This window comes from Nicotiana tabacum, chromosome 23, assembly GCF_000715075.1.
Source record: "Nicotiana tabacum cultivar K326 chromosome 23, ASM71507v2, whole genome shotgun sequence".
Classification (NCBI taxonomy): Eukaryota; Viridiplantae; Streptophyta; class Magnoliopsida; order Solanales; family Solanaceae; genus Nicotiana; species Nicotiana tabacum.
This window is the reverse complement of record NC_134102.1, coordinates 128909839-128934497: the sequence shown is the minus strand read 5'-3', so window position 1 is coordinate 128934497 and position 24659 is coordinate 128909839. Positions and strand designations below refer to the sequence as shown.

Genomic DNA, 24659 nt, shown 5'->3' with positions numbered 1-24659 from the left:
ATAAACAGCCCAAAATTATATTCATGTCCAAACACAACTCTAATTTTCAAATACCATTTCCACCTGGAAAAAAAAAATTACCTTTTTCGAAATTTTACAATTCTTATGTCCAAACGCCCACTAATTAGGCAAGGTTTTTTTGGTTGAAAAATTGGAGATTTTATTGAAAATATACTAAAGTTGTTCCATACTATTACGGCTAACATCCTACAAGCATCGCCTGCAACAAATTTTAAAGAAGAGTCCATCTTTGTCTGCCAACACCTTGGTCTCAACAAGAGGAGGAGGAACTGCCAGATAAACTAGATGATTCATGTTAGACTGATTGATTGCCTTCTTAGCCAGTAGGTGAGCTACTTCATTTCCTTCCTTGAAGTTATGCATAATTCTTGGCTTCCCCATTTCGGACAGTAATAACCTGCAGTCATAATTAATTAAGGCATTGTAAGTAGGATATCATGCTTCAAATATTTTATTACCACAGTTGAGTCAATTTTCACTTCCAATGGCGTGAGATTCATTTGTATAGCCACTTGGAGACCTTGTCTGAGTGCCATAAATTCTGCATGCAAAGGAGAAATAGCTTTGGAATAATCTTGGTAGCCAACTACCTAGTCACCTTTACAATTCCTTATGACACCTCCCATTCCACAACACAATTTGTTGATATTGAACGCAACATCTGTATTTAACTTGTACCACCATCGAATATGTATAGGAATTTTCTTAGAGGGATTACTTTCTCCGTCAGTCATGAGCTTATATTCCATAGCATGACTAATAGCAGTCATAGAGCTCTTGACATTGTTTGTGTTATTTTGATTGTTACGACTTATGTTCATCCAAATATTCCAAATAACAAATGGAAAGAGATCCCTCCAAGTCAAAAATTTATTAATATTAGTCGTGGGCTCATGTCTCTAACTGCAATAAGCTGGTGCTTATTATTAGATATTTGGTGATTTACTGCAATTCATAACTGGTTCCAAACATTACGTGCCGCATAACAATATAGAAATATCACTACAAGAAAGTATGGAATTTGCAACAATGTTTTAGCAACAACTATAGCATTGTTGGCAAAAAGGAACAAATAGCAACAACTTCATAAAGTTGTTGCTATATCATAGAATTTTTAAACACAATTTTTTTCTTGTGAGCAAATATTATAATAATGTTGCTATATTCTATCGTTTAGTTAATTAATTTTAAATTAAACATATTGGCAACAACTTTTTTCCAACAATCACAGTGTTGTTGGCTTATTGTAATAAATGACAACAACTTGATAAAATTATTGCTATTATCATAGAACTTTTAGCAATGACTTTTTCATTGTTACCAACGTTTTATATTCCTATTGTCATATTTATGGACAATATAGTATTTTTAAAATATAAATAGGATTGACAATAATAAATTCGTATTGTTGGCAATACACTTTATTTTTGCCAACAATATAGGTGGGTTATGGCCTAAAACTTAGCTAATTATTTTTCAGTTTTCCGCCAAAATCAAACGCGGCAAAATTTTCACTTGTTAATCACTTTTTCCGGATTTTTGGTTAGTGGCCTAAGAGTTAGCTAAGTATTTTTCAACTTTCTGCCAAAAGAAACGCGGCAAACCAGTTTTTTTCTTTTTAATTATCCTTTTCTTAATCCTTAGCCTATTTCAGTTACCATTCAAGCTAGGTTTTCTTATTGTTCTACAGCTCTCAATTGGTTCTGATTTATTCTGCTTCATTATTTCTCGTTTACAAAGTCTGGTGAGTCTTGCTGATTTCTATTCATCTATAGTGTGTTCCTTCGCTTGTATTATTGTTCGTGTAATTTATATGTTGTTATATGTCTGTGCAATGCTCTGCCTTCACTTGTACTTCAACTAGTCTCCAGTATAATTCTTTTAATATGTCTTGCAGACTATCATTATGGCAGATGCGCATGTTTTTGATAGTGTTGAACATGCTGGAGTAATTTCAAACCCACAACCACGTGAGTTGATTAATTGAGTAAAAAGTAGCTTTAAGAAATCTCATGCTTGATGATCTTCTGGAACATTTGTTCATGGAACGACTGAAGCAGATCGATATAATGTTTTACTGCCAACTCAAACTTTATATCTAAATGCTTATAGAGATGAGTGTTGGGAACTGCTAAAAGAAGTTTGAGAGTAAAAATATGTCAAGAGCTATAGTTTATCAACTTTTTAACAGTAGGATAAAGCAACTAAAAAACGATAAACAAGCAGGGTATGTTTAAGATTAGACACTGTAACTGATGCAAAGAAGAGTGTGAATATACTTAAACTAAGAATATAAATTTTGCAATCGCTTGAAACCATTAATTTCTCTATTTTAAAGCACAAAAAGAGGACAAAAGAAATTTCATATCCACATTGACATGGTTGTATAATGCTAAGGGATTTATGTAAAACATCAAGCATTGATGAAAGAAGAAACATGTGAAAAATAATGTATATAACAGGCATTGAAACCTCTTTGAATCCTTCTGTTCCACTTTTCCAACAAGAACAATTAAATTATTTGAATCCTTATTTGTAAACTGTAGTTACTTGGGAAGTTGAAGTTTGTAAGGACTTCATATGAAAAATATTATGCCTAAGGTCGATAAATCTATTTATTTGCAGTAGTACTATTTTTCTCTATGATGAATTGATATTGAAATTTTCTGAAATCTTTCATTTTAATATTTCTATGTATTGCTTAAGGACAAATGAGAAAGGGAAGGGGGAAGACTAGAGGGTTTTCAATCCAAAAGAAATGCAGAAATAATCCCAATGGAAAGCTTGAGGCGATTATCCCATCCGATCGAATGGTAGCAGTTGGTCCTGGAGCTAATAGTTTTGTTACTGAGCTTTCAGTCAAAGTTGACCAGAATACTAAGCATGATGTCAAATCTTGGAAGAAAGTTTCTGATCTAGCAAAAGAAATGATTCTTGCTCATATGCTGGTAATTCTCTTTGTATATTTTAAGTTTATAGTTTTTTGTTCTTGAATGAGTAGTATTCAACCAAATGACATATTTAGTAATAGTTTCCCATTATAGTAGTATGTACAAAGAACAGTAGGCATATTTATTAATCTAATGGCTCCAACTTTGAAATCCTTTATTACATGTTCCACATACAAATCTATTTGGTTGCTAATAAAGTCTTAGGTGACAAAGCTATCACTTCTAATTTTTGATTTGAGTGCAGGACCCCTTTGAAATTTCAGACACACAACACACTAGGGATACTATCCTTCATACAGCTAATAATTTGTATCGATATCGTCGTAGTAGGCTCCATGATCATTTCAAGAAATTTGCTACAAAGGATGAACGATTGCAAAACATACCAGAAGATGTCACTGAAGTTGAATGGAAATTCTTGGTGGAGTATTTCGACTCTGATCCTTTCAAGGTAATTAGATGAAATATGCGCAAAAGCTATTATTTAGCTAAAAGAATTCTGAAAAATGTCTTCATCAACCAGGGATGTTACAAAAAACTAAGAAAGCAACCTATGAAATGGAACTTAAATTCTCATGACCAGACTCAAAGTCTTGTTTATTTCTTATTTTACTTTTATACTTGAATCATAAGATGTATCATTGATTCATATTCAATGCAGAGAATGAGTGCTAGAAACAAAATAAACAAGGCAAAATAAGGAATCAATCATATTTGCGGTAGAAAATCTTTCCGGGCAGTCTCTTTTGAAGAGGTGAGATATGTCTTATTTTATGAACTTAGTAATTCTTTCTTCAATAATGTAATTTGATTTATTTTGTTAGAGAGATGCAATCACTGGAAAAGAGCCAAACTTTCAGAAACTTTGGGAAAAAACTCACATGAAAAATGGTCATTGGGTCAACGATGCCGCTGTTGAATTGAATGTACATACAAAACTCTAATCTTTAATCCTATGATATGCGTTTATTGAAATAAATATTGAAAGCTAAAGCTTGTATGGCCTGTTTGTAGGATAAAGTGAATGAATTGGTTGCAAAGCAAGTTCATGAAACGGAAGAGGTTATTGATATGGACGCTATTGTTAATGCGTCCTTTATGAAAATTGTTGGAGAAAAATCAGGCTATTACCGTAGCCAAGGATCGGGACTTAAGCTAACAAATAAGAGATCCATACAAGGGCTTCAAGAGCAGCTGCAAGCAAAAAAAAAAAAAGAGGTGGAATAAGAACGCCATAAACGAGAGAGTGTAGAATCTAAACTTAAAGAAGTACAAGAGCAACTTGAGGAAGAGCGAAAAAATCTAGAAGTCATGAAAGATCATGTAGGAGTCATGGAAGCTCATGTAGGACGTGAGCAGAAAATGTTAAAAGAGGGCATGGTGGGACTTGCATCCCTTATACAAAGTTCTAAGGTATTCATTTAGTATAAGCGCTAATGTTTATGTATGTTCCTTATGAAGACCAAATAGTTATTCTATAAATCACTTACTGTGGTTGGGTTTACAGGTAACTCACTTACTGGAAAAATACCAAAGAGTTTGGTTTTGCTTCCAAATCTTGAAGAACCAATTAGGTTGGGTTATTTTAATAGTTATGAAGGTGGAATTCCACCTGAGTTTGGTTCTATTAATACCCTTAAGCTGCAAAGATTCTTTAAGTCTGTCAACTAACCTATATATTGCACTTCTGTGCCCCAAGTCATGGTCCATATCCCTTTTCTCGCTTCTGAGAGGAAAACTATAAAAAGAATCAAAGAAAACATAGATAGTAGACTGTGACAATATTTCTTTCATTACTCATTTCTTTCCAATAACTCTTTGCTATTGTTCTTGCAAATGAAACTTGTCATAGTTTTTTTGATATTACAAAATAGCTTCATCCTTTGTATTATCATGTTTAAGATCTTTATTTGTGCTATGATTAACAGACTCGACTTCCTGCCGCACTTTTCAATATTATTACAAATTTAAGTAGTTTAGATGAAGAAAATCTTGCAAGTCCTATAGATGACATCATGGTAAGTAAACTCCACCTCATTCATGTAAAAAAAAAATCTTGTCGCTCTTCTATTACTTGTTCTATTATTGACTTATGCTTATGTTCATCTTTTGTACTGCAATGAAATGAATTATTTGTCTCTCCTCTCCTTCCTTTATGACTTCTTATTTGGCTGCCTAAAAGTACTATGGATGACATCGTGATAAGTAATATTCATAAAATAATACTACTAAATAAATTTTTAATATATTTTAGCCTTTCTTCTTTCATTTTCCTTTAGATTTTTCCACTGGAACATAAAAATTTCAGTTTTATATAAAGTACAGAAAATATTTTTTACTTTAAAAACTCTGCAACTTTATTTATGTACAACTACATTTATGTGATAGGATCTTGTGACTAATAGTAATTACTCAACAAGGGGAACAACAGCCTAAAGAAAAAAGAAATGAATTACATGTATTGGCAAGACAAAGATGCTTAAATTGGGAGAGGTATTGACAATGACGCAGTATATGTTCAACTGAAAATGTTAAGATAAAGAAGATCCAATTTAAATTCTACTACAGTGTTTGTCCAATTTGGATAATGGTGTCCCTTCATTTTTGTATTTTAAATAGTGTTACCTTTCTATTGCTAGCAATGTACATGTTAGTATATATTTAGTTGGTTGCACCTCTGTTCTTGCAGTTCATTTTAGTTTAATAAGGTTAAGGAGTATCTGAAATATTTTCTAATATATTTTTATTCAGTTTGTTTGGCGTGGATACTTGATATGATATCTTGGAACTTATGTTATAATATTCTTTTAGCTGAATATTTCTACCCCTACCATACTGTCTAATGTAATAGGCCTTTGTGGTTCTCTCAATTTTAAATCAAAGTCTAATTTTTATTTTTTTGTAGGATGATGAAGCCTAAACCAACGCTACTTGCAATCTAGTTCATGCACTGCACAAGCTGGAAGATTTGTCTTTTGGGTTCTATTAGATTAGAATTTACTGACCTAGGACATATGATGTTTTTATCCTTTTGTAAGTAAAAAAACGTTTAGAAGTATTTAGCTATTAGAAGGGTGTATATATCTAGTGCAACAACTGAATTAATCTTTTACATATATATAAAATTTAGTAATTTATATAGATTTGTTAAAAATCTAAAAGCATATAGGAATTATGTATATAGCAACAATTCTTAAGTTGTTGCTAAAACAATTCACGAAGCTCATATACAACAATTAATGTTGTTGACACAAAGTAACATATTACCACAATAACGCTTGTTGCTAAAATTCTTGATAACATATTAACTAGTATTCCCGCAATTGTTTTTGCAACAACTTATATTGTTGAAAAAAAGATTGATTTGTCGCAACAATTATTGTTGTTGCTGAATATTTTTATAAACCACAATTATATGCTTTTATAACAACAAAATATAATTTATTGCAACAACAAGATTTGTTGAGATAATTTAGCTATTTGGCAACAACATCGGTTCTTGTTGCATAGATTTTTCGCATCGGACTTTGCTGCAACAACGTGCAACTACTTATTTTTTGTTGCAAAAAGTATGTTTCGCAACGACAACCAATATATTACAACAAAAAATATTGTTGCAAATTTCGTGCTTTCTTGTAGTGTATATGAGTAATGATTTCTTTGGCTCCTCTACATACCGGACATACTACACTATGTTCATTCCGAGGTAGTTTAGGCTTTAGATAAGAACGACAAGGGAGCCTATTATGATAACATAGCCATAAAAGGAACTTAATTTTGTTCAGGGAATGAAGTTTTCAAATCCATGTAAAATCTTTCTCTGTATTACTAAAGCCATCGATGAGTTTATAGCAGGAGTTGATAGTAAACATACCATTACTGGTAATATCCCAAACTGGAGTGTCATAAGCGAGGGTTAAAATTAGTCAAAAAAGATAAGATATAAGGATTTAAAAGTGAAAATGGAATGTCTACTTGCTGTGAAGTTTATCAAAGGTACACCATCATACTCTTAGAGCTATAATTTTAAGATTGCAAATTTTTGAAGAGGCGCAAACAAATGTGCAGATTTTCTAACAAATTAAGGTGAAAAACGAGATGAAATTTGCCAGTATGGAAGTAACGATCAAGAATATGGAGTTTGTGCTCTTGTCAATATATCTTATGAGATAGTTTAGTATTTCGCAATATACCAAAAACAAAATAGTGAAAAGATAAGGAAAAGAAAGGCAGTAATTATATAATTTAATAAGGCAGTAATTATATAATTTAATTTTTGTCTTTATTGTCACATTGGTAGATTTATGTGCCCCAGCTTAATCCTTTTCTTCACTAAATACAAAATAAGGTAGTAGGGAAAGAACACAGCTGCAGATCTACGACTCCTGAACACATAACATGCATTCGAAAAGTCCAATTACATAAGTAAGATTTGTTACTTTATGTATTTCCCAAATCCCAACCACAAGAAAATATTTTATTTTCAAGGAGACGAACAAGTTAAAACAAGTGGCGACAAATTACTGAATAATGGGTCAACCTTTTCTTCTACAAATTATATTTACTGAAAAACAATATTAGTTGACCGTCAAGAGTAATGAAGTTTTATGAAAAGAAAAAAAATAAGAAATGTGAGAGTTGAAATTTGTAACAAAAGAAACCAGTGAATTACATATCGGAGCGACCGAACCAAAGTCGGGTCGGGTTGATTGATTACTTAGATGCATGTAATTACACGTCCTACACTATTACGAAATTTAAATTAAAAATTCATCAATGATTAGCCATAAATATTTTTAAATCCATTTATAGATATACCATATAATCACAAAAGGAAGGATTTTAATGACATCAAAATTCGTAAAATTTGAAATTAATTGCAATTTATTTTGAAATGCCTTTGAATGATAAGCGACATTTGTTGATGCAAGCATAGAGATCATGAATTCCTTGCATCAAAATAGAGTAAAAGAAAAAGCTATTCAATCAAAAAACGGCATAATAAAAAATTAAATACGAGTCCTTGTAAATTACGTAACTTACAATCTAATACTAGTTACAATTTCAAATTGCATCACTCTAGTATAAAGTTTGAAAAAATAATTAAATGTGCCTACTAGGAAAAAATTGACTATATAAAACCAAATCTCTCTTCTTGCCCGTGCTCCTACATGAAAAAAGATTTTTTTAAAGTTCATCATTTTTAGTACTATTTTTTTCGAATCTCATCGTCAAATCTTTGTTTGATTATACATTTAACTAAACTTTTGAAAAAGAGTTTCAAATTTGAAAAAGTAAATATTAACCCTTTTTTAAATAAATAATATTTTTCTCTTTTAAAATTGTAATATTTTTTCAAGTGAAATGCATATTCAAACGCAATTTCAATTTTCAAATATCTTTTTCTAATTTAACTTCAAAAATTACTTTTTTTATAAAACAAATCATATTTTATTTATGTCCAACAATAACAATAATAATATTATACCCCGTGTAATCTCACAATATAATATACATAAAGGTCTTAGCCCTACCTTATGAAAATAGAAAGCATGTTTCCCAAATTTTTATGTCCAAATGCCTGCTAAATACCAAATTTTCTATTTTTCAAAAACATTGAGCAAATTACCTTAGGCAAAATAATAAAAAAGAAAAAGCAAAAAAGAGGAGGAGATCTTATGTGCTGAGTCATTTTACCAGCCATACACACTCTTTCACCACCTCCTGCTTCAATCATCATCCCATTCCTTCCGTCTCATTGTTTTTGCGTATATAGTCGCGCGCGCGCACACAACAAATAGAATTCTGATAACTATATGGTTTGAAAGAATCGAAAAAGGAATCTGAGAGAGAGAGTATTTCAAAAATTGGAATTTCCTTTTTGTTGTTTAGAGATCCGAATTTTGTGTAAATCTTTTCAGATTCCAAATAAGCTAAGCTCTTTACGAAATCTCGTCGAGATTTAACATAGCTCTCTCTCTCTCTCTCTAGCTAGAGCTTTTTCACGTGTTTGTTGATGCTTATCTAAGAGCTTTACTGCAAATTGCACACTCCTCTTCAGGTAATGCGCAAAAATCCTTTCAAAACTCAAGCAAATTAATTAAAAACAAAAACATGTTAATTACGGGTATATGTATGTTTATGCATGTGTTAGAGTGAGTTGATTTGGGATTCTGTCAACCTAATGCAATTTCTCTTTGAAGCCGTGTTTGTTGCTGAATTTTGGATGTTTTTTTGTCAAATTTTGCATGTCCTGTTAATTTTTTCTTTTTTTAAATTTTGACGAGATCGGCTTAAATATTGAAATATCTGTCAATTCGGACGTTGTGTGCTGCTATTCATTTTTATTGCGTGAGCTTCTTTTTTTTTTTTTTTTTTTTTTTTTTGATGTGAATATTCAGTGTTATTGCGTGTGATCTTTGTTTCGTCTTGACTTTTATCGTATTTTTAAATGTTTTTCTAATAATTGGCAAAGCAGTTGTTGTGCTGACGAGTAGTTAAGATGTGTAACTGTGTAGTGTGTAGGAATGCGTGTTTTTATGCGATGTTGGAATTGGACATGGTCATGTTTTTATGCGATGTTGGAATTGGACATGGTCAATATTATCATGCTATTCAAATTTGGTATTTGCTAAAAATATTTAAGCTCTTTACTGGTCTGAAATGGTATGACCAGTCACTAATATAATTAGGGCATATTCTGAAGAAGATGTGTTTATTTTAATTATTAATTAAAACTAAAAGAGAAGATGTGCAACTTATCTTCGACCACTATGGACAATGAGTGGCCTCAAACTTGAAAAATAAATTTCTTTTCCTCTGAATTTGTCTTTGTTTGTCAAGTTTTTATGAGCATGTTATGAGATATCAACCCACAGTCGGTGCCTCCATGCTATTAAACTATGGTTTAGTGATGCACATTTATTGTGCATAAAAGAATATTTCATTCTCCAAAACTATAGCAAAACTAGGCAGCAGTTCTCGGTTATCAGCGTTCAGTAAGTATTGTGATAGATTGAAATAGGATTGGTGTAATTACCTTCTCAATTTCCATCAACCAAACAATTCTAGCTCTGTAGTATATGAAAAACGGTTTTTCATTGTCTGGAGTTCTGCTTATTTTTTTTATTGTTTCTCTTATGTCCTTTTCATTTTGGCTGTACAGTGAAACATGGTTGCTTTTGGGAAGAAGTTGAAGGACAGACAGATCCAAGAATGGCAAGGGTATGCAGAATAATACGTTATAGACCTAGTTGTTGTATACTTTCTTTCATTTAAACTTGCTGGAAACTAGACCATGCATTATCTTTCGCTGGTTTATTCGGAGGATAATTTCCATGGAAGCATGTTAAATGCTTTTCAACCTTGCTACATTTGAGAGTATCATTTCCACTTTTCCAGTGCTTATACAGTTTAAACGAGTGACATCTAGAGAAACTGTAATATCTGCTGTATAACAGTTGAGCACAAGCTCTGTTAAGAGGAAGGAAATAACAGTTAAATTGCAGAACAACAGCTAGTAAGCTTGTGTAAGGGTTAAGTAAACATATTGCTTTGTGATAATAAAATAGACAAGGCAAACTTATGTGGAGACGTAAAGAAAATAGTTAAGCAAAGAGATATATTAGATCCTACCTGTTAAAGGAAAGGAAACAAGGAAACTAGCTTTTATTTGAATCCGCAGACATATTTTGATTGTGTTGTCAAAATTGATTGGTTTTTGTATACTTGAAGAGCTTTATTTTGTACTTTCCAGATATTACATCAACTACAAATTAATGAAGAAAAAGGTTAAGCAGTATGGTAACCAAATCAAAGCTGGAGCACTAGATCGTCGACATGTTCTTAAGGATTTCTCACGGATGCTGGACAATCAGGTAAGAATATGACGATTGTGCACTAGCATCCTTTACGTGCATCTCAGCTAAATGATGTTAGAGTTGGTTTGTTGATCTTTACTGTCAGATATTTTCCTAACGGTTTTTATTGTTAAGAGTAAGTTATGAGGCTCGCCAGTACATTCCTTGTTATTCTTTAAAAAAGTGTGATGATCTTTCTTGAAGTGATATCTATTCCTATTTCAACTTGAAACCGGTAAGTAGTAGCTGCAAGTATGTTATACCGAAAAAACAGGCAGCCCTTCTCCAAAATACTGACTATTTTCCAAGTTTCTTAGAGAGGTATTATTCAGTCTCTCAAAAATTAGCATGTTATAGAACCCTCATTTGTCTTTAATCTCCTCTTCCTAGGAGGCAGTGATGATTCAATCCATGCCTTCTTCTTCGATGTTTATTTCTTTCTTCTGGCTATTGCGTCATCTCTCTCTCTCTCTCTCTCTCTCTCTCTCTCTGTATTCCAAACAGGCATTTGGATAGGTCAACTGTCAAAGGTGGACTTCAGGAATTAGCCTAATTTTGTCTATGTGCTAATACCTTATTCATGTATTGTTTGGTTAAAAGGATGTTCCTTATAGGGAAGAAACATTCTGTCACACTCATCTATACTTTTACTTAAGTAGAATAAAAGTGAAAGCCTGTGCAATTTTCTTCATATTGCAGATTGAAAGAATTGTTCTGTTTTTGTTGGAACAACAAGGAGTGCTGGCAAGCAGGATATCTGAACTTAATAAGCAGCAAGATTCTCTTCAAGAGCAGCCTGATATATCCAAAATAACCGAGCTGCGAGAAGCTTATAGAGATGTGGGACGTGATCTTCTGAAGCTTCTCTTTTTTGTTGAAATAAATGCCATTGGGCTGCGGAAGATCCTCAAGAAGTTTGACAAACGTTTTGGGTATAAATTCACTGATTATTATGTCAAAACCCGGGCTAATCATCCTTATTCCCAACTTCAGCAAGTTTTCAAGCATGTGGTAATATGCTAAACTCAAATAGCTACTGCATTCTTTTCATCTTCTTCTACTAGTAATAACAAGACTGTTGCTTCTATAGCATCAACTACTACTATGACTACTACACTACTATTGGTTTACTCTGTCTAGTTGGCATTTTTTAATGAGAAGTACGAAAAAACGAGTTAGACACAAAGAAATATCGAACCTTGTGTATTTGTGATGAGAAAAAGTGAATTTCCTTCAGAAATTTGATAGACTTGTCCAAGAGCAAAATCTCACTGACAAATCACAAAAGGTCAAGGTGGACTTCACTGATCATGAATGGTGATTGCAGGGACTAGGGGCAGTTGTTGGTGCAATATCTCGTAATCTTGCAGACCTTCAGGACCGTCAAGGAAGCTACTTGTCAATTTATGACCAGCCTTCTCTTCCACTCCAGGTTTTTCTCTACATCCTTTAATCCTTTTGTCTTGTGCTGTTTCATAATCCTTTGTGCATCACAGTTTCTTGATATCAAATAATTTTGAGACTTCCTCTACTGTATTCCTATATGGCATTAAATTGTTTTGCAGGATTCTGTTGTTGACTCAATGAAAGCAGCTGTTGATAGATTAAGCAATTCAACAAACTTCCTTAACTTTTTGGCCCAACATGCACTTATCATGCAAGAAGAGTTCCCTACTCCTGTTGAGGAACAAGTTGATGATCAGAGATACCATTTTATGTCACTTCTCTTGAACTTGGCAAATACCTTCCTTTATATGGTCAATACATATATTATTGTTCCAACAGCAGATAATTATTCTATGAGCCTTGGTGCTGCTGCAACAGTTTGTGGGATTGTGATTGGAGCCATGGCTGTTGCACAGATCTTTTCCTCTGTGTATTTTAGTGCTTGGTCAAACAGATCTTATTTCAGACCTCTGGTATTTAGCAGTATAGCTCTCTTTGTGGGGAATGTCATGTATGCATTGGCTTATGATCTCAATTCGATACCAGTTCTCCTTATTGGTCGATTATGTTGTGGGTAGGTCTCTCTCTCTTCCCAAATCTGTGCATGTGTTGCACCACGCACATGGATATCTGTGATGAGTATTTTAGATATTTCTTTGCTATATTTTAGGGGTGATGGTAGGGTGTATAGAGAAGAATTTAATACCTTTTAGACAGATAATCTTCAGTGATATCAAAGATGAGGATTTTGCTGAATTGATTTTGGAGTGTGATATGAGGACTTTAAACAAATTAGCATGTTTAATAATTTAACAGCATAGAATTATATATTTTGGTTCCGGAAAGCTAGGCTATTCTTGTGTGTCGTTGGAAATAAAACATTACTTCGGGGACCAGGTAAACAACCACCTTCAGTCTGGAATATCGAGATCACATGAGTAAAGAAGTCAAATGAATGATATTAGTTGAAGTCAGTAAACCATTTGCTTGCTCATCTTCATACCACATTCATTTCATTCCTACTTCTGTTTTGTTGAGGTTCATTCTGATGTTGAAATGATAACTTACACCTGAATATTAAGTTGACAGGAAGGTGCTTTCCCCTTTTGTGTCTTTGATTTGCAGTTTGGGTTCTGCCAGAGCAGTGAACCGACGTTACATCAGTGACTGCGTGCCCCTTAGAATCCGGATGCAGGCGTCAGCAGGATTTGTCAGTGCTAGCGCTCTTGGAATGGCATGTGGTCCTGCACTTGCTGGATTACTCCAAACTAATTTTAAGATTTACAAGTTGACCTTCAATCAAGATACTTTGCCTGGTTGGCTCATGGCTTTTGCATGGTTAATCTATTTGATATGGCTGTGGATCTCATTTAGAGAACCTGCTAATGAGACAGAAGTGAACAATGGTCCTCAAGAATCTAATAGTGGTACGTTGAACTTTTTGTTGCATGGTATGGGTATATAGCATAAATTAGCACATGTCCACTCTCCTTTTCCCTCCATTCTCTATGCTTTAACTGGACTGGTATCAGTTAAACTCCAAACATGGTGCAAGACGTTGACAGCAATGCCGTTATTGAAATAGCTTCCTTGTAGGTTATGGTGAGATGAAGTGTACAAATATATAATGCTCTTGGGATGGGTTAATGTTGTTCAGGTTGAATGAATATCTATCTGAAAATCCTGTTGCATTGATAATTACTTGTCGAGGTGCTAAATTCATTATCTTTTTATTGTGTCATTAGCTTGTGGCTGCATGGACCCAGCCAGTAAGACCACTTTTTGAGCCCAACTTTTCTATTTGTGTAGACCTCACATTGTTATTTAGCCACGTATATCAAAGTTTTTTTAACTGTTGTAGCTTGATAAACCACAAAGTTTAGGATGAGAGTAGATTGTGTCTTTTACACAATGCTGAGTGAGGGAAATGCAGAGTATAAATTAGTCCACTTGAGAAGTAGAAAAAAAATTGAAAAACTATTTCTTTTGATGCCGTATTATGTTCAGAAAGATTAGCGAATGGATAATAGTAGAAGTTCTATTACATAAGTAGACATTGTCTTTAACATTTAGAAATACCATATTTTCTGCAAGAACATCCAAAATAATACAGTAAGATTGAATCAGAGACATAGGGGTACGGCATATTTATATGTACTTCTCCAACCTCTGTTTTAAAGTCCCAAAGTGGGAAATGAGGAATTCCGCACTCAACTCTTTAATGGAACCTCGCGCAAATGCTCTTTAGTGTATATTAAGGTGCACTAACTTATACTTTTATGTGTAATAGTTTAACACTGAATGGAAATTAAGAAGCTCATTTGACTTACTAAATTTCTACCATCGAAAAGAATGCTGAACTAGAAATTGGGAGTATGTGAATGAAGTTGGTGTAACAAGAAACATCATATTATGATTTTAAAACTTATAGATGTGTTTTATTCTTTGTGCAAGTGCATCACATTATTTTAAACCACCCAGAAGAAAAAGTTCATGTCATACAAAATGGAAGAGGTGGAGTGTTTATCTAAATACAGTCTGATGCTGAATTTTTTTTTATACCAGTAGAAAATGATGCCCTTGAGAAGGGTGTTACACAACCATTGCTCTTAAAAGCGGAAGAGAATCAACACGATGGTGAGAATGACCAAGAATATGATGGGAGTGAAGAAGCTCCTGAGGAGTCTCGTAAGCCGGCGAACTCTATAGCAGAAGCATACAGATTACTTACTCCTTCTGTGAAGGTAAGTAGTCAACTCTGACCTTGTTGTTTGTCTTATCAACATGTGAGTAGAGTCTATTGAGAAATGGGTCAATGATATTACTCGCATCCATCCTTAATGGCTATTTGTCCCGTGGAAGTCCAGCCATGCTGTGTGTTTCCCACACCTTGCTTCCTTATGTTGCTTGGACTTCGAAATTCTTCCTCTCTTTAACGAGATGGATAATGACGTCAAAGAAAAGGGACAGGGTAAGTAGGTCATGAACTGTTGCTTATCATAATTGGAGGTTAACAATGGTGGTTTACTTATTGAAAGTAATGTTGTAGTACATAAGCTTACCTTACTAGAAAGCAACACACAACTAATGAGGATCAGTGTCTTGATACTCCAAGTAATTTCCATCAAAATCAGAGCTTTGGAAGTAGTTAAGCATCTGTTGGCATTGGTGACCTAACAGGCCAGAGGTCCTACTACTATTATCTCATTATGCATGTACATTTCCACTTCGTATTAAACACATACTGCTAAGAAGCAATTCCTTTTAATGAGAACTCATGTTTTTGGAGGGAAGTGTACAGTATAAATCAAAGCACATAAAATTGTGCTCTTTTGGTGCTTGCTGGGGTCAGGTACAGATGTGGAAGTGCAGATAACTTTATGTCTAATTGGGCATTGCCTTCTCACAGTGCTCAGGAGAAAAAGAAACAAAGCAAAGGAGAGGAAAAATGAAAGATGGATCACTCTCTGTATGCATATGAAAAAAGAAGCATAATATAACTTGATTATGCTTTAAGATTTATATTTAAATGGCCAGTGACATGACTCTTTCATCTATACAGGTTCAATTACTAATCTACTTTATGCTGAAATATGCAATGGAGATTTTACTTTCAGAATCCAGTGTCGTTACGTCATATTACTTTGGCTGGTCAACGGGAACCGTGGCAATTTTTCTTGCGTGTCTTGGCCTCACGGTACTTCCGATAAATGTTGTTGTTGGGAGCTACATAAGTAACATGTTCGAAGACAGGTAACTTCTTTTGCACAAGAATATGCTTTGGCTGCTTACTTTTTGGACAGGGAGCTAAATTTTCTAAAGTTTTCTTGGATATAAAGTTTTGTTGCTCATATTGATGGATATTACAATGAGAATAGAATAACTTTCCTTCACTTGCATAAGAAGGCTATCAGTCTGTAGTATTTACTCTTATCAGAGGGATTCGTAAGTGCATTAGTTTCTCTTTTGGCCTTCATGTTTACTAGTGCATTGAATTCCTTGTGCGCTGTATGCTCATACAAAGGTAGCTATTTGTTGTGGCTCTGCTTCTAAACTTCATGTCTTCTGCTAATTAATCCATATATAATGCCGTGCTACTAAAACTTCGATTCAGTTCTTGAAAATTGATGCATCTAATTACCAAAAAGCAGAATAATCAATTCAAGATCAAGCATGTGAAAATTCGCTACTATCGTGTTGAACCTTTGCTATCAGAATTCAATGATAGATTTCTTCTGTTTTCAGGCAAATTTTGTTGGCATCTGAAATCATGGTTTTTCTTGGTATACTTGGGAGCTTTCATGTTGTAATCTCATATTCTGTTCCACAATATGTTATTTCCGGGCTCATAATGTTTGTAGCTGCTGAAGTGTTGGAAGGTAAGACCTCTCTGTCCGATTCTTTTTTCCCCTTTAAGAAACTTACTTCTCATCTGAACCTATCAATATGATAAAGCAATAGGTTAGTAGCTCTGCTCAAGCGAAGAAAATTTCAGGCAAAAGGAAATACTGTAGGTTCCAAATAGCCAGCTGTGCATGATACCGCTGCTAATTTAGCATTATATGATTGCTACTGTGAGGGGCACCATGCCCATATCTAACGCATATATCTGTGGTCGGAGATGTTTTCAGATCATTGATGGATGGTATGTTGCATCTGGGTGGCTAGTGGTAGAGTGGCCTCATAATATTCTAGGTTCTCTCAATAATTATATCAGTAGCTTTCCTTTTCCCTTCTACGTGAACTAATTCAAAGATGATGTTTTTAATCTCACTTGATAAGCTTATCCACATGTCACAAACTAAAGTCCTTGATTTCAGAAACTAGGTTTACAGCAGCATATCTTGGATAAATGGATCCGTTACTGAGTGACGTATGGCTGTTTATATTTGCTTACTCCTAAAAAGAATGTACTCCTAGAAAATTGATTTTTGAGGTCTCTTTTTGACCATGGGGGCTCTTTTGAAGTAGGTTAAGACTTAAGACCACATTTCTTATAATAGAAATAGGGCTATCAATTGGAAGTGACAGACACACAGGGAGTAATTGAGCGAAAAAAAGGTGCTGGTCTTTTTCCTTCCAGTACCTTTAATGATGTGATCCTGGAATGATAAGCCTAATCCTGCTGAATTTAGCTTTCTTAACCAGTCTCGAATTGGTTAAGCCGAAGTCTTTAGCACAATAAACTTGGACAGATACAAATCTTGTTGATGATAACTGTGTTCTTTATTTATTTTGTTTTTTTGGTTGCGTCTTTTACTGCTTGCATGCTAAATCCCTCTAATTTCGCTGATGAATATAGGTGTGAATTTATCGCTCCTCTCTCGAGTCATGTCATCCAGGCTTTCTCGTGGAACCTACAATGGGGGTCTCTTGTCAACAGAAGCTGGCACAATTGCTAGGGTGATTGCAGATGTAACCATAACCCTTGCTGGGTATTTGGGGCAGAGTACGCTCTTGAATGTTACTCTTCTTCCTTCGCTTTTGATTTGTGTAGCTTCCATTGTTGCAACCTGTTACACCTACAATTCTCTTTACTGAGCAGTCTTCTGTAATTTGAAAACGTTCTCGACTGCAGAAGCATCATTGTCCTCAATTCTTTTCAGGCCTCCTCCCTTTCTGGTTTAATAATTGAGTTTGTTTTCTTTAGGTACTTTTGTTTTGCCCCATGTGTAATATTGATGTAAATTTTCGGTTAGTAATTAGTTCATTGATTTCTTTATCTTAACTGGGTTCTTATTATTTAATGTCTGCTGTTGTCCTATATATGGAAATTGCTTGCTTAGAAACTGCTACTCTGACTTATAGGTAGTTGTAGTTGCTGGTTGGTTGTTCTAATAATGTTGTCAGCCTAATTGTCATTAGGTTGCTGTTAGTGTCTGTCGCAGAACTTGTAATGCGGTCCAGCAACGTTAGCTAGCCATATCATGGTACAAATCAGTCACTGGTGTTTCAACCACCGATTATTTTGTCGTGCAACCATTCCTTCCAATATAGTTATAAACTTATGTATACTTATTAGTGTAGTTTTATTGGTTGTAATAGGTCATCACTTAACTATTAGTGTAGTTTTACTGGTTGTAACAGGTCACCTACTATTCTTTGTGGGTTACTATTCCATGCGCGTCATAGAAAATGAGTCGTTTTTAATATTGTCGGTACGTTTATGAACTCAATGAACTGTCGCACCGTATGTGAAATTACTGAGCGAGTTGTGGTTCGGTTTTTTTCACTCAATACCAAATCAAATCAAACTAAACCTAATCGGGTTTTTTCATCGATTTGGTTTGACTTTTTGGTTTGGTACGATTTTCCGTTTTCGGTTTGTACACCCCTAACAACAAAGGTCTATTGTATGCAGTCTTACCCTATATTTCTGCAAGAGGTTATATCCACGGCTCGAATCCGTGATCTTTTGATCACATGACAGTAACTTTACCAAGTTAGTTTCATTAATACATTAACATATTAAGTTTCGTCATTCTTTTACAATGAGTAGGATAAATTCACCGCCATTAATGTTGCTCATGATCAGAACTTGCAATTACGTGGCACCTCCACCTGGCTTACCCACTTAATTTCAACGGTCAATCTGCCAACTAATTGTCGTCATTAGCTGCTCACTGACTGTTGTGTCATTAATTTTGTCCACAAATTTTAAATCGTGTTACACAAACTGACTATATTAGCTGGAAAAGCATAACCAAAGTATGACGATCTTGGCCTTGGAAAAGGGTACATTGTACTAGTGTCGACTTCCTACTTCTACTTAGAAGTAGGAGTGGAAACAATGCATCTTAAATTGCTACCTGAACTCGTCATAGCTCGTCTGATCATATTATGAGTTACGTTCTCTAATATTTATCCAATAATATTATATTTATATTTCGTGCGTGGATAATTAATAGTGGATTAGCTATTGTTAGATAAAACCTTCATTTTTCTGTGGTCAATTTTGGTTATACTTGTTTGATATTGGTTGGCAGTTGAGTTGTACTAGCTAGAGACAAAGGAAATTAGATTACCAGGAATTTTGGTGACTTATTTAGATTGTCCTTTTTCAAATTGGGACCCCTGAAAAGAATAGGAGATAAGTAAAGAACTACTCACTGCCAACAAAATTAATTGCATTAAATATAATGAAAAGCGGTTGGTTGAAACACAAAAATAATAACAATAACTAGTAAATGCAGTGACCTCAAACTCAAAAGAGTTTATTCTATCCCGTCCATAATAAGTGACCAATTTATCTTGGGCACATCCATTAAGAAAATACAAAATTCTAGACAAAAATAGTTAGTGTGACTAAATTACTCTTAATTAAATGTTGCAGCATAGTTAATGTGAGAAGTAAATTTTTTTTTAGGGATATGTACATAAGGGTAATTTTGGAGAAACAAATTGAATTTTTTTTTGATTATATAAATGGACACTTATTTTGGACCAAAATAAAAAGGCAAATTGGTCACTTATTGTGGAGCGGAGGGGATAATGTTGGATTGTTGGCATGTATCACTTTTTGCTTGCTTGCATGTATCACTTTTTGATAAGGAAAGGTGAATTTACACCATATATAGGGTGTGAAGTGTATGGTCTAGTGGTCAATGAAGTGGTCAGTTGAGAATCATAAAATCTCAGGTTCAAATTTTATCGGAGACAAAAACATTAGGTGATTTCGTCCCATCTGTCCAAACCTTGAAGGGCAGAGTTACCTAATACTTGTGCTGGAGGGAGATAAAAGGTATCCTGTAAAATTAGTTGAGTTATCCATAAGCAACCCCAACACCACAGTTATAAAAAAAATATATTACACCTATTATATGTACCAAATTAGTATAGTCATTATTTTGCATAAATTTTTATCGTTTAACAGCGTTGATTCACATATGTTTAACACATGTTATTAAATAAAAAATCTAAGGAAGTTTCAAATTTAGAGTATAACATTTTAATTTTTTTTTTCAAGGATGCATGGTCAAGGGAAATAAAAAATTGAGTGTTAGCTAGAAAATATTAACTCTTAAACAAAACTTTTTTCATTGCTCTATATTGAACCCTACGTTAAGATTAATTAACTAAAATTAGTGCATGCCCCTAGTGCAAAGTAAAATTGTTCCTTAGTGAAAAAGGATTAACGTACATGGTAAGTATTCACTTACACGCTCAATTGGAACTGTCACTTCTATAATACCTACGATAAAATAATTAAAAGAAAACAGTTAACCAACCATATTATTCACTAAAAAATGGATTGGATAATGAACTTTTTAAAAACGGGTCAAATATGAATAAGAACCATATTATCCATTTAGGAAATGGATAACCAATGGATAACTAATGGGTTTAACTTTTACATTTGTAAAACCTCAAATTAGGGTTCCTCAAGTTTGGAAGACTAGAAATTCTCACAAAAGTGATTATATTCATGAAATCATGGATAATATGATTACCCATATTATCCGCCGGTTAACCTCTTTTTTATCCGTATTAAATATGGGTCGGGTTCGATAATTTATCCATTTTTTCATTTTCCGTTTTCGACCCGTCCAATATCCGATCCGACCCGCATGTTTGTCACCTTGGCTATACTTTCTTTTTATAATACCTTTACTCAAAACAAGATAAATCATGTTAAATTGCAATATTACACAGCAGCAGCTGCTAGCTATTCAATCTCGAATGTCAATATTAACATTAAACGTGTATAGCTTTTGGAATTCCAGACAATATCGATCAGTACAAAAAAGAAAACGTAATTCCTTTGTCTCCAAGCAAATAAATATGCTTATATAATGTTTGAAAAGTTTGTATAAATCTAACTTCAGTCGAAACAAATGCATGCACGTATATTTATACGAAAATAATCATTGACTTTATACTTCGAGTTAAAAAGGAAAAAAGAAAAGGATATATAGGGGAGAACTGGAGATGGATAAAAAAACAAGAATACAAATTCCAAAACATAACAGAAGAATATCAATCCCACTTAATCTTTTCAAGGTAAAATCCTAATTAAGTTCCTAAACTATTATTATCATTTCCCTCAAAATAACTATAACTAGACCATCAAGGATTGAGTGTGTTAAGATGCATCAGATCCCTTTAGTTTTAACCATAAATTCCGTGTTCGGTACCCATACAAATCCGAATTATAGTCTGACCGGTAAATTTCGCATACCATATTACAATTACAATAACAACAATCCAGTAGATTTTCACAAGTGGGGTATGTGGAGGATAGAACGTATACAGCCTTAGGTTGTTTCCGATAGACCCTCAACTAAAGAAAAAATGAAAGAAGTATTGAAAAGATATTAAGAAAATCGAAGCCAAGATAGCAATAGAGCGGTAGGTAGTAATTATTAGGAGTTTTGCCTGATTTTCTTACCATATTTGGGTTTTACTTTTCTCTTAAAAGAAAGTCAAATTAAAGTACTACCATAATTGCCTTTACTTGAAAGAAAAATATAATTCTCTTTCATATTTGATTCACTACAACAAATTTATTCTAAGGCCACACTAATTTTAGACAACGCTTAAAAAACCTTGCCAAAAGTATTTGTGGCAACACTTTTTGAGGGGTGGTATTTGCTGAGAGCTTTTGGCTACGAAATTTAGGCGACACTTCCAAAGCGTTCTCTTTCAATATAAAAGCTTCGAATTTAGGCGACACTTCTATGTACTAAAGTTAAATTTCGTTTTCAAAAAAAAGTCTACTAACCTAATTTGTCCATCAGTATACAACAATTAAATGTAAGGAAGAAACAAAGTCATACTAGTCTAGTAATTGAAGAATTACAAAATATTTTGGCAATAGAAAGAATATATAAATATTTTGGTAGCAAAAGAATTTCTAATAAGTTGGTTTTCCATCGACGTAGCCTATTCAACTCTACAGAGAATATAACTAGATGTCTGGATGTTAAGAAAACAAATGAGGAAGGCCAATATAGCATGATTTTTGTCTATAGGTTCTGTTACTCAAATCATTCCAACATGATTATATTTTCATCTCAAAACTCTTAGCATATAGATTTTCCTCTACTTTTGTCATTTATTTTAGTCGTGTGTATGTATAACTCATACTTATGTGATAGTATTGTTCCGAGTCCCCAAGGGGCAAGGGTCACTCTACCACATTGCTCTGAGTTTGCACTTGCATACTGTTGGTTTCTATCTAATTACTAATTTTATTTTGGTGGAAAGTTTTGGTGAGCAATTGAAAATGGTGCCAAAAGACAATTTGATATATTGAAATTTAACGATGAAGACTTTAGACAATTACGATTTTTGTTATTCCTGATACTATAGTAATACACTTGATTTTGTAAAAGTTACAAACATGAACCTTGAAATAATTTGCTTTATTCGTACAAATTACATGAGATTTAATTTTTTTGAAGTTCACAGCAAGTATATGCATTTGAATTATTCTTTTGTTATTTTTTTTTATACATAATTTAGTGCTTGAGATCTTCATACGTGATTATGAGATAAATACAAAGATGTATTTTATTGAACGCAATATATATATATAACAAATTACTTCATAGCTTACACTACTAGAAATCCGCTAAACACCGACCAAAAAAATCGATGAAAATTGGTCGGCTATGGCCAATTACCGACCAAAACGCGACCATTTATGTGTGGACGGTATTTTGACGGTCGGACAGGCATACCGACCAAAGTTGGTCGGAAATTACCGACCAAAGTTGGTCGATTTTTTAATTATGTAATCAAAAGATTCACCATCTGGGAATCGAACCGGAGTCTGTACTGTGGCAGGATACTATTCTACCACTAGACCATTAGTGCATTTGTTTTAAGACTGTCTTTTATTTAATTTATACTCTTTAATTGTATTTTCGCACGAAAATAACCGACCAAAGTTGGTCGGTTTTATTAAAAAATAAAATTACCAACCAAAGTTGGTCGGTTTTTTAAAATGACCGGCCGAATTAACCGACCAATTTTGGTCGATTTTTTTAATATTAATTTTTATTTATTTTAATTGAATAACCGACCAAAGTTGGTCGGTTTCTTGAAAAATAAATTTCGCGAGACTCAAAAATAGTTTTTTTTTTTAGCCAAAGAAAACCGACCAAAGTTGGTCGGTTTCGTAAAAATAAATTAAAAAATAAAATATTTTGAAAAACCGACCAACTTTGGTCGGTTTTTTGTCCGGTTTTTTGACCGATCAAAACTGATTGGACGACCTTGATCGATTTTTGCCGAATTTCTAGTAGTGTTACTTCATAGCTTAGACAAATTTCCACATTTCAAATGTGTGGCCATAGCGATTGAAACATTTGTGGCCTATATAGTAGTAAAAGCCGCGCTTTCAAGCGTGATCTAAAGAATAACAAAGGCTATGCTTTTCATGTGTTGTTGTAGTAGACGAAAAGTGTAGCCATAGAGGGTACTACAAGCGTGGCCTTTATTACTCTTTAGGCCATACTTTTCAACGTTGCTTCTAAAGTAACATTTAAAAAGTGTTGACATAGGGCAAACTTATGCCACCCCTTAAAAAACGTTGCCTTAGGTCCGAAAGTGTGGCATCAAAAATGTCACACTTTCTGATAGTTTAAGCCATACTTTTTAGGTGTGGTTAAAGACCTAAAATATTATAGTGATTATTCCTTGTCTTGGGGAAAATGTTTTGGACATGTATAAATTGAAGACATCCTTCTCGCAACTTAAAAACACAACAATAGTATCCATAATGTAGTTCTTATGAGAGTTTTGTTTAGGGGAGGATTTATTCTCTCATAAGTTTTTTCTTTCTTTTATACTAGTAAATCATATGCAGGTCACTTGACCAAATTATATTATAATATTATGTCATTTTTAGAATATTTTATTTGTTGTCTCATTTATCGTCACCAAGGTTTGTTTTATTAGCTTTCGCATACACCTTGTTATTTTCGATCCCAATAAGTGATATCATACTAACACTAATACTATCGAACTAAGAAAAACTAAGAAAACTCGACTACCTACTAACCTTGTACCCCTAATTAATTTTCAACCCCCACATCCTCCTATTAAGGGTTATGTCATCGGTAAGCTCAAGGTGCGCCATATCCCGCCTAATCACCTCTCCCACTTTGGCCTACCTCTACCTTTCCTCATACCCACCAAGGCCAACCTCTCACACCTCCTGACTTGGGCATCTATGCTTCTCCTCTAACAAGCCTAAACCACCGTAGCCTCGCCTCTTGCATCTTATCCTCCACGGGGGCCACTCTCACCTTATTCCTAGTAACTTCATGATTCCTAATCTTATCTAACCTGGTATGCCCACACATTCATCCCAACATCCTCATTTTACATACCATATTATTAAACCATAAAAGAAAACTAAATAGAACAATGAATA

At 33.8% G+C, this 24659-nt stretch overlaps 2 protein-coding genes across 4 annotated transcripts; both read left to right on the top strand.

The window, feature by feature from the left end:
- Positions 1-1577: 1577 nt before the first annotated feature.
- LOC142176987 (uncharacterized) lies at positions 1578-6057 on the top strand. The gene is made up of 7 exons (XM_075245272.1): positions 1578-1765; positions 1919-1991; positions 2728-2969; positions 3217-3423; positions 3634-3726; positions 3797-3898; positions 3987-6057. Exons 2-5 carry the CDS (start codon positions 1928-1930, stop codon positions 3670-3672), a joined length of 552 nt encoding a protein of 183 aa, XP_075101373.1. The 5' UTR covers positions 1578-1765; positions 1919-1927; the 3' UTR covers positions 3673-3726; positions 3797-3898; positions 3987-6057.
- Positions 6058-8650: 2593 nt separating this feature from the next.
- LOC107811072 (SPX domain-containing membrane protein At4g22990-like) lies at positions 8651-18066 on the top strand. Of its 3 annotated transcripts, none has more exons than XM_016635927.2 (11): positions 8651-9033; positions 10138-10196; positions 10729-10849; positions 11531-11842; positions 12159-12263; positions 12397-12851; positions 13403-13704; positions 14846-15021; positions 15840-16030; positions 16523-16656; positions 17580-18066. In XM_016635927.2, exons 2-11 carry the CDS (start codon positions 10144-10146, stop codon positions 17816-17818), a joined length of 2088 nt encoding a protein of 695 aa, XP_016491413.1. In that variant the 5' UTR covers positions 8651-9033; positions 10138-10143; the 3' UTR covers positions 17819-18066. The 3 variants fall into 3 exon arrangements, with proteins under 3 accessions (XP_016491413.1, XP_016491411.1, XP_016491412.1); XM_016635925.2 differs by having other exon boundaries at positions 14843-15021; XM_016635926.2 differs by lacking the exon at positions 8651-9033 and adding an exon at positions 9832-9970 and having other exon boundaries at positions 14843-15021.
- Positions 18067-24659: the final 6593 nt, after the last annotated feature.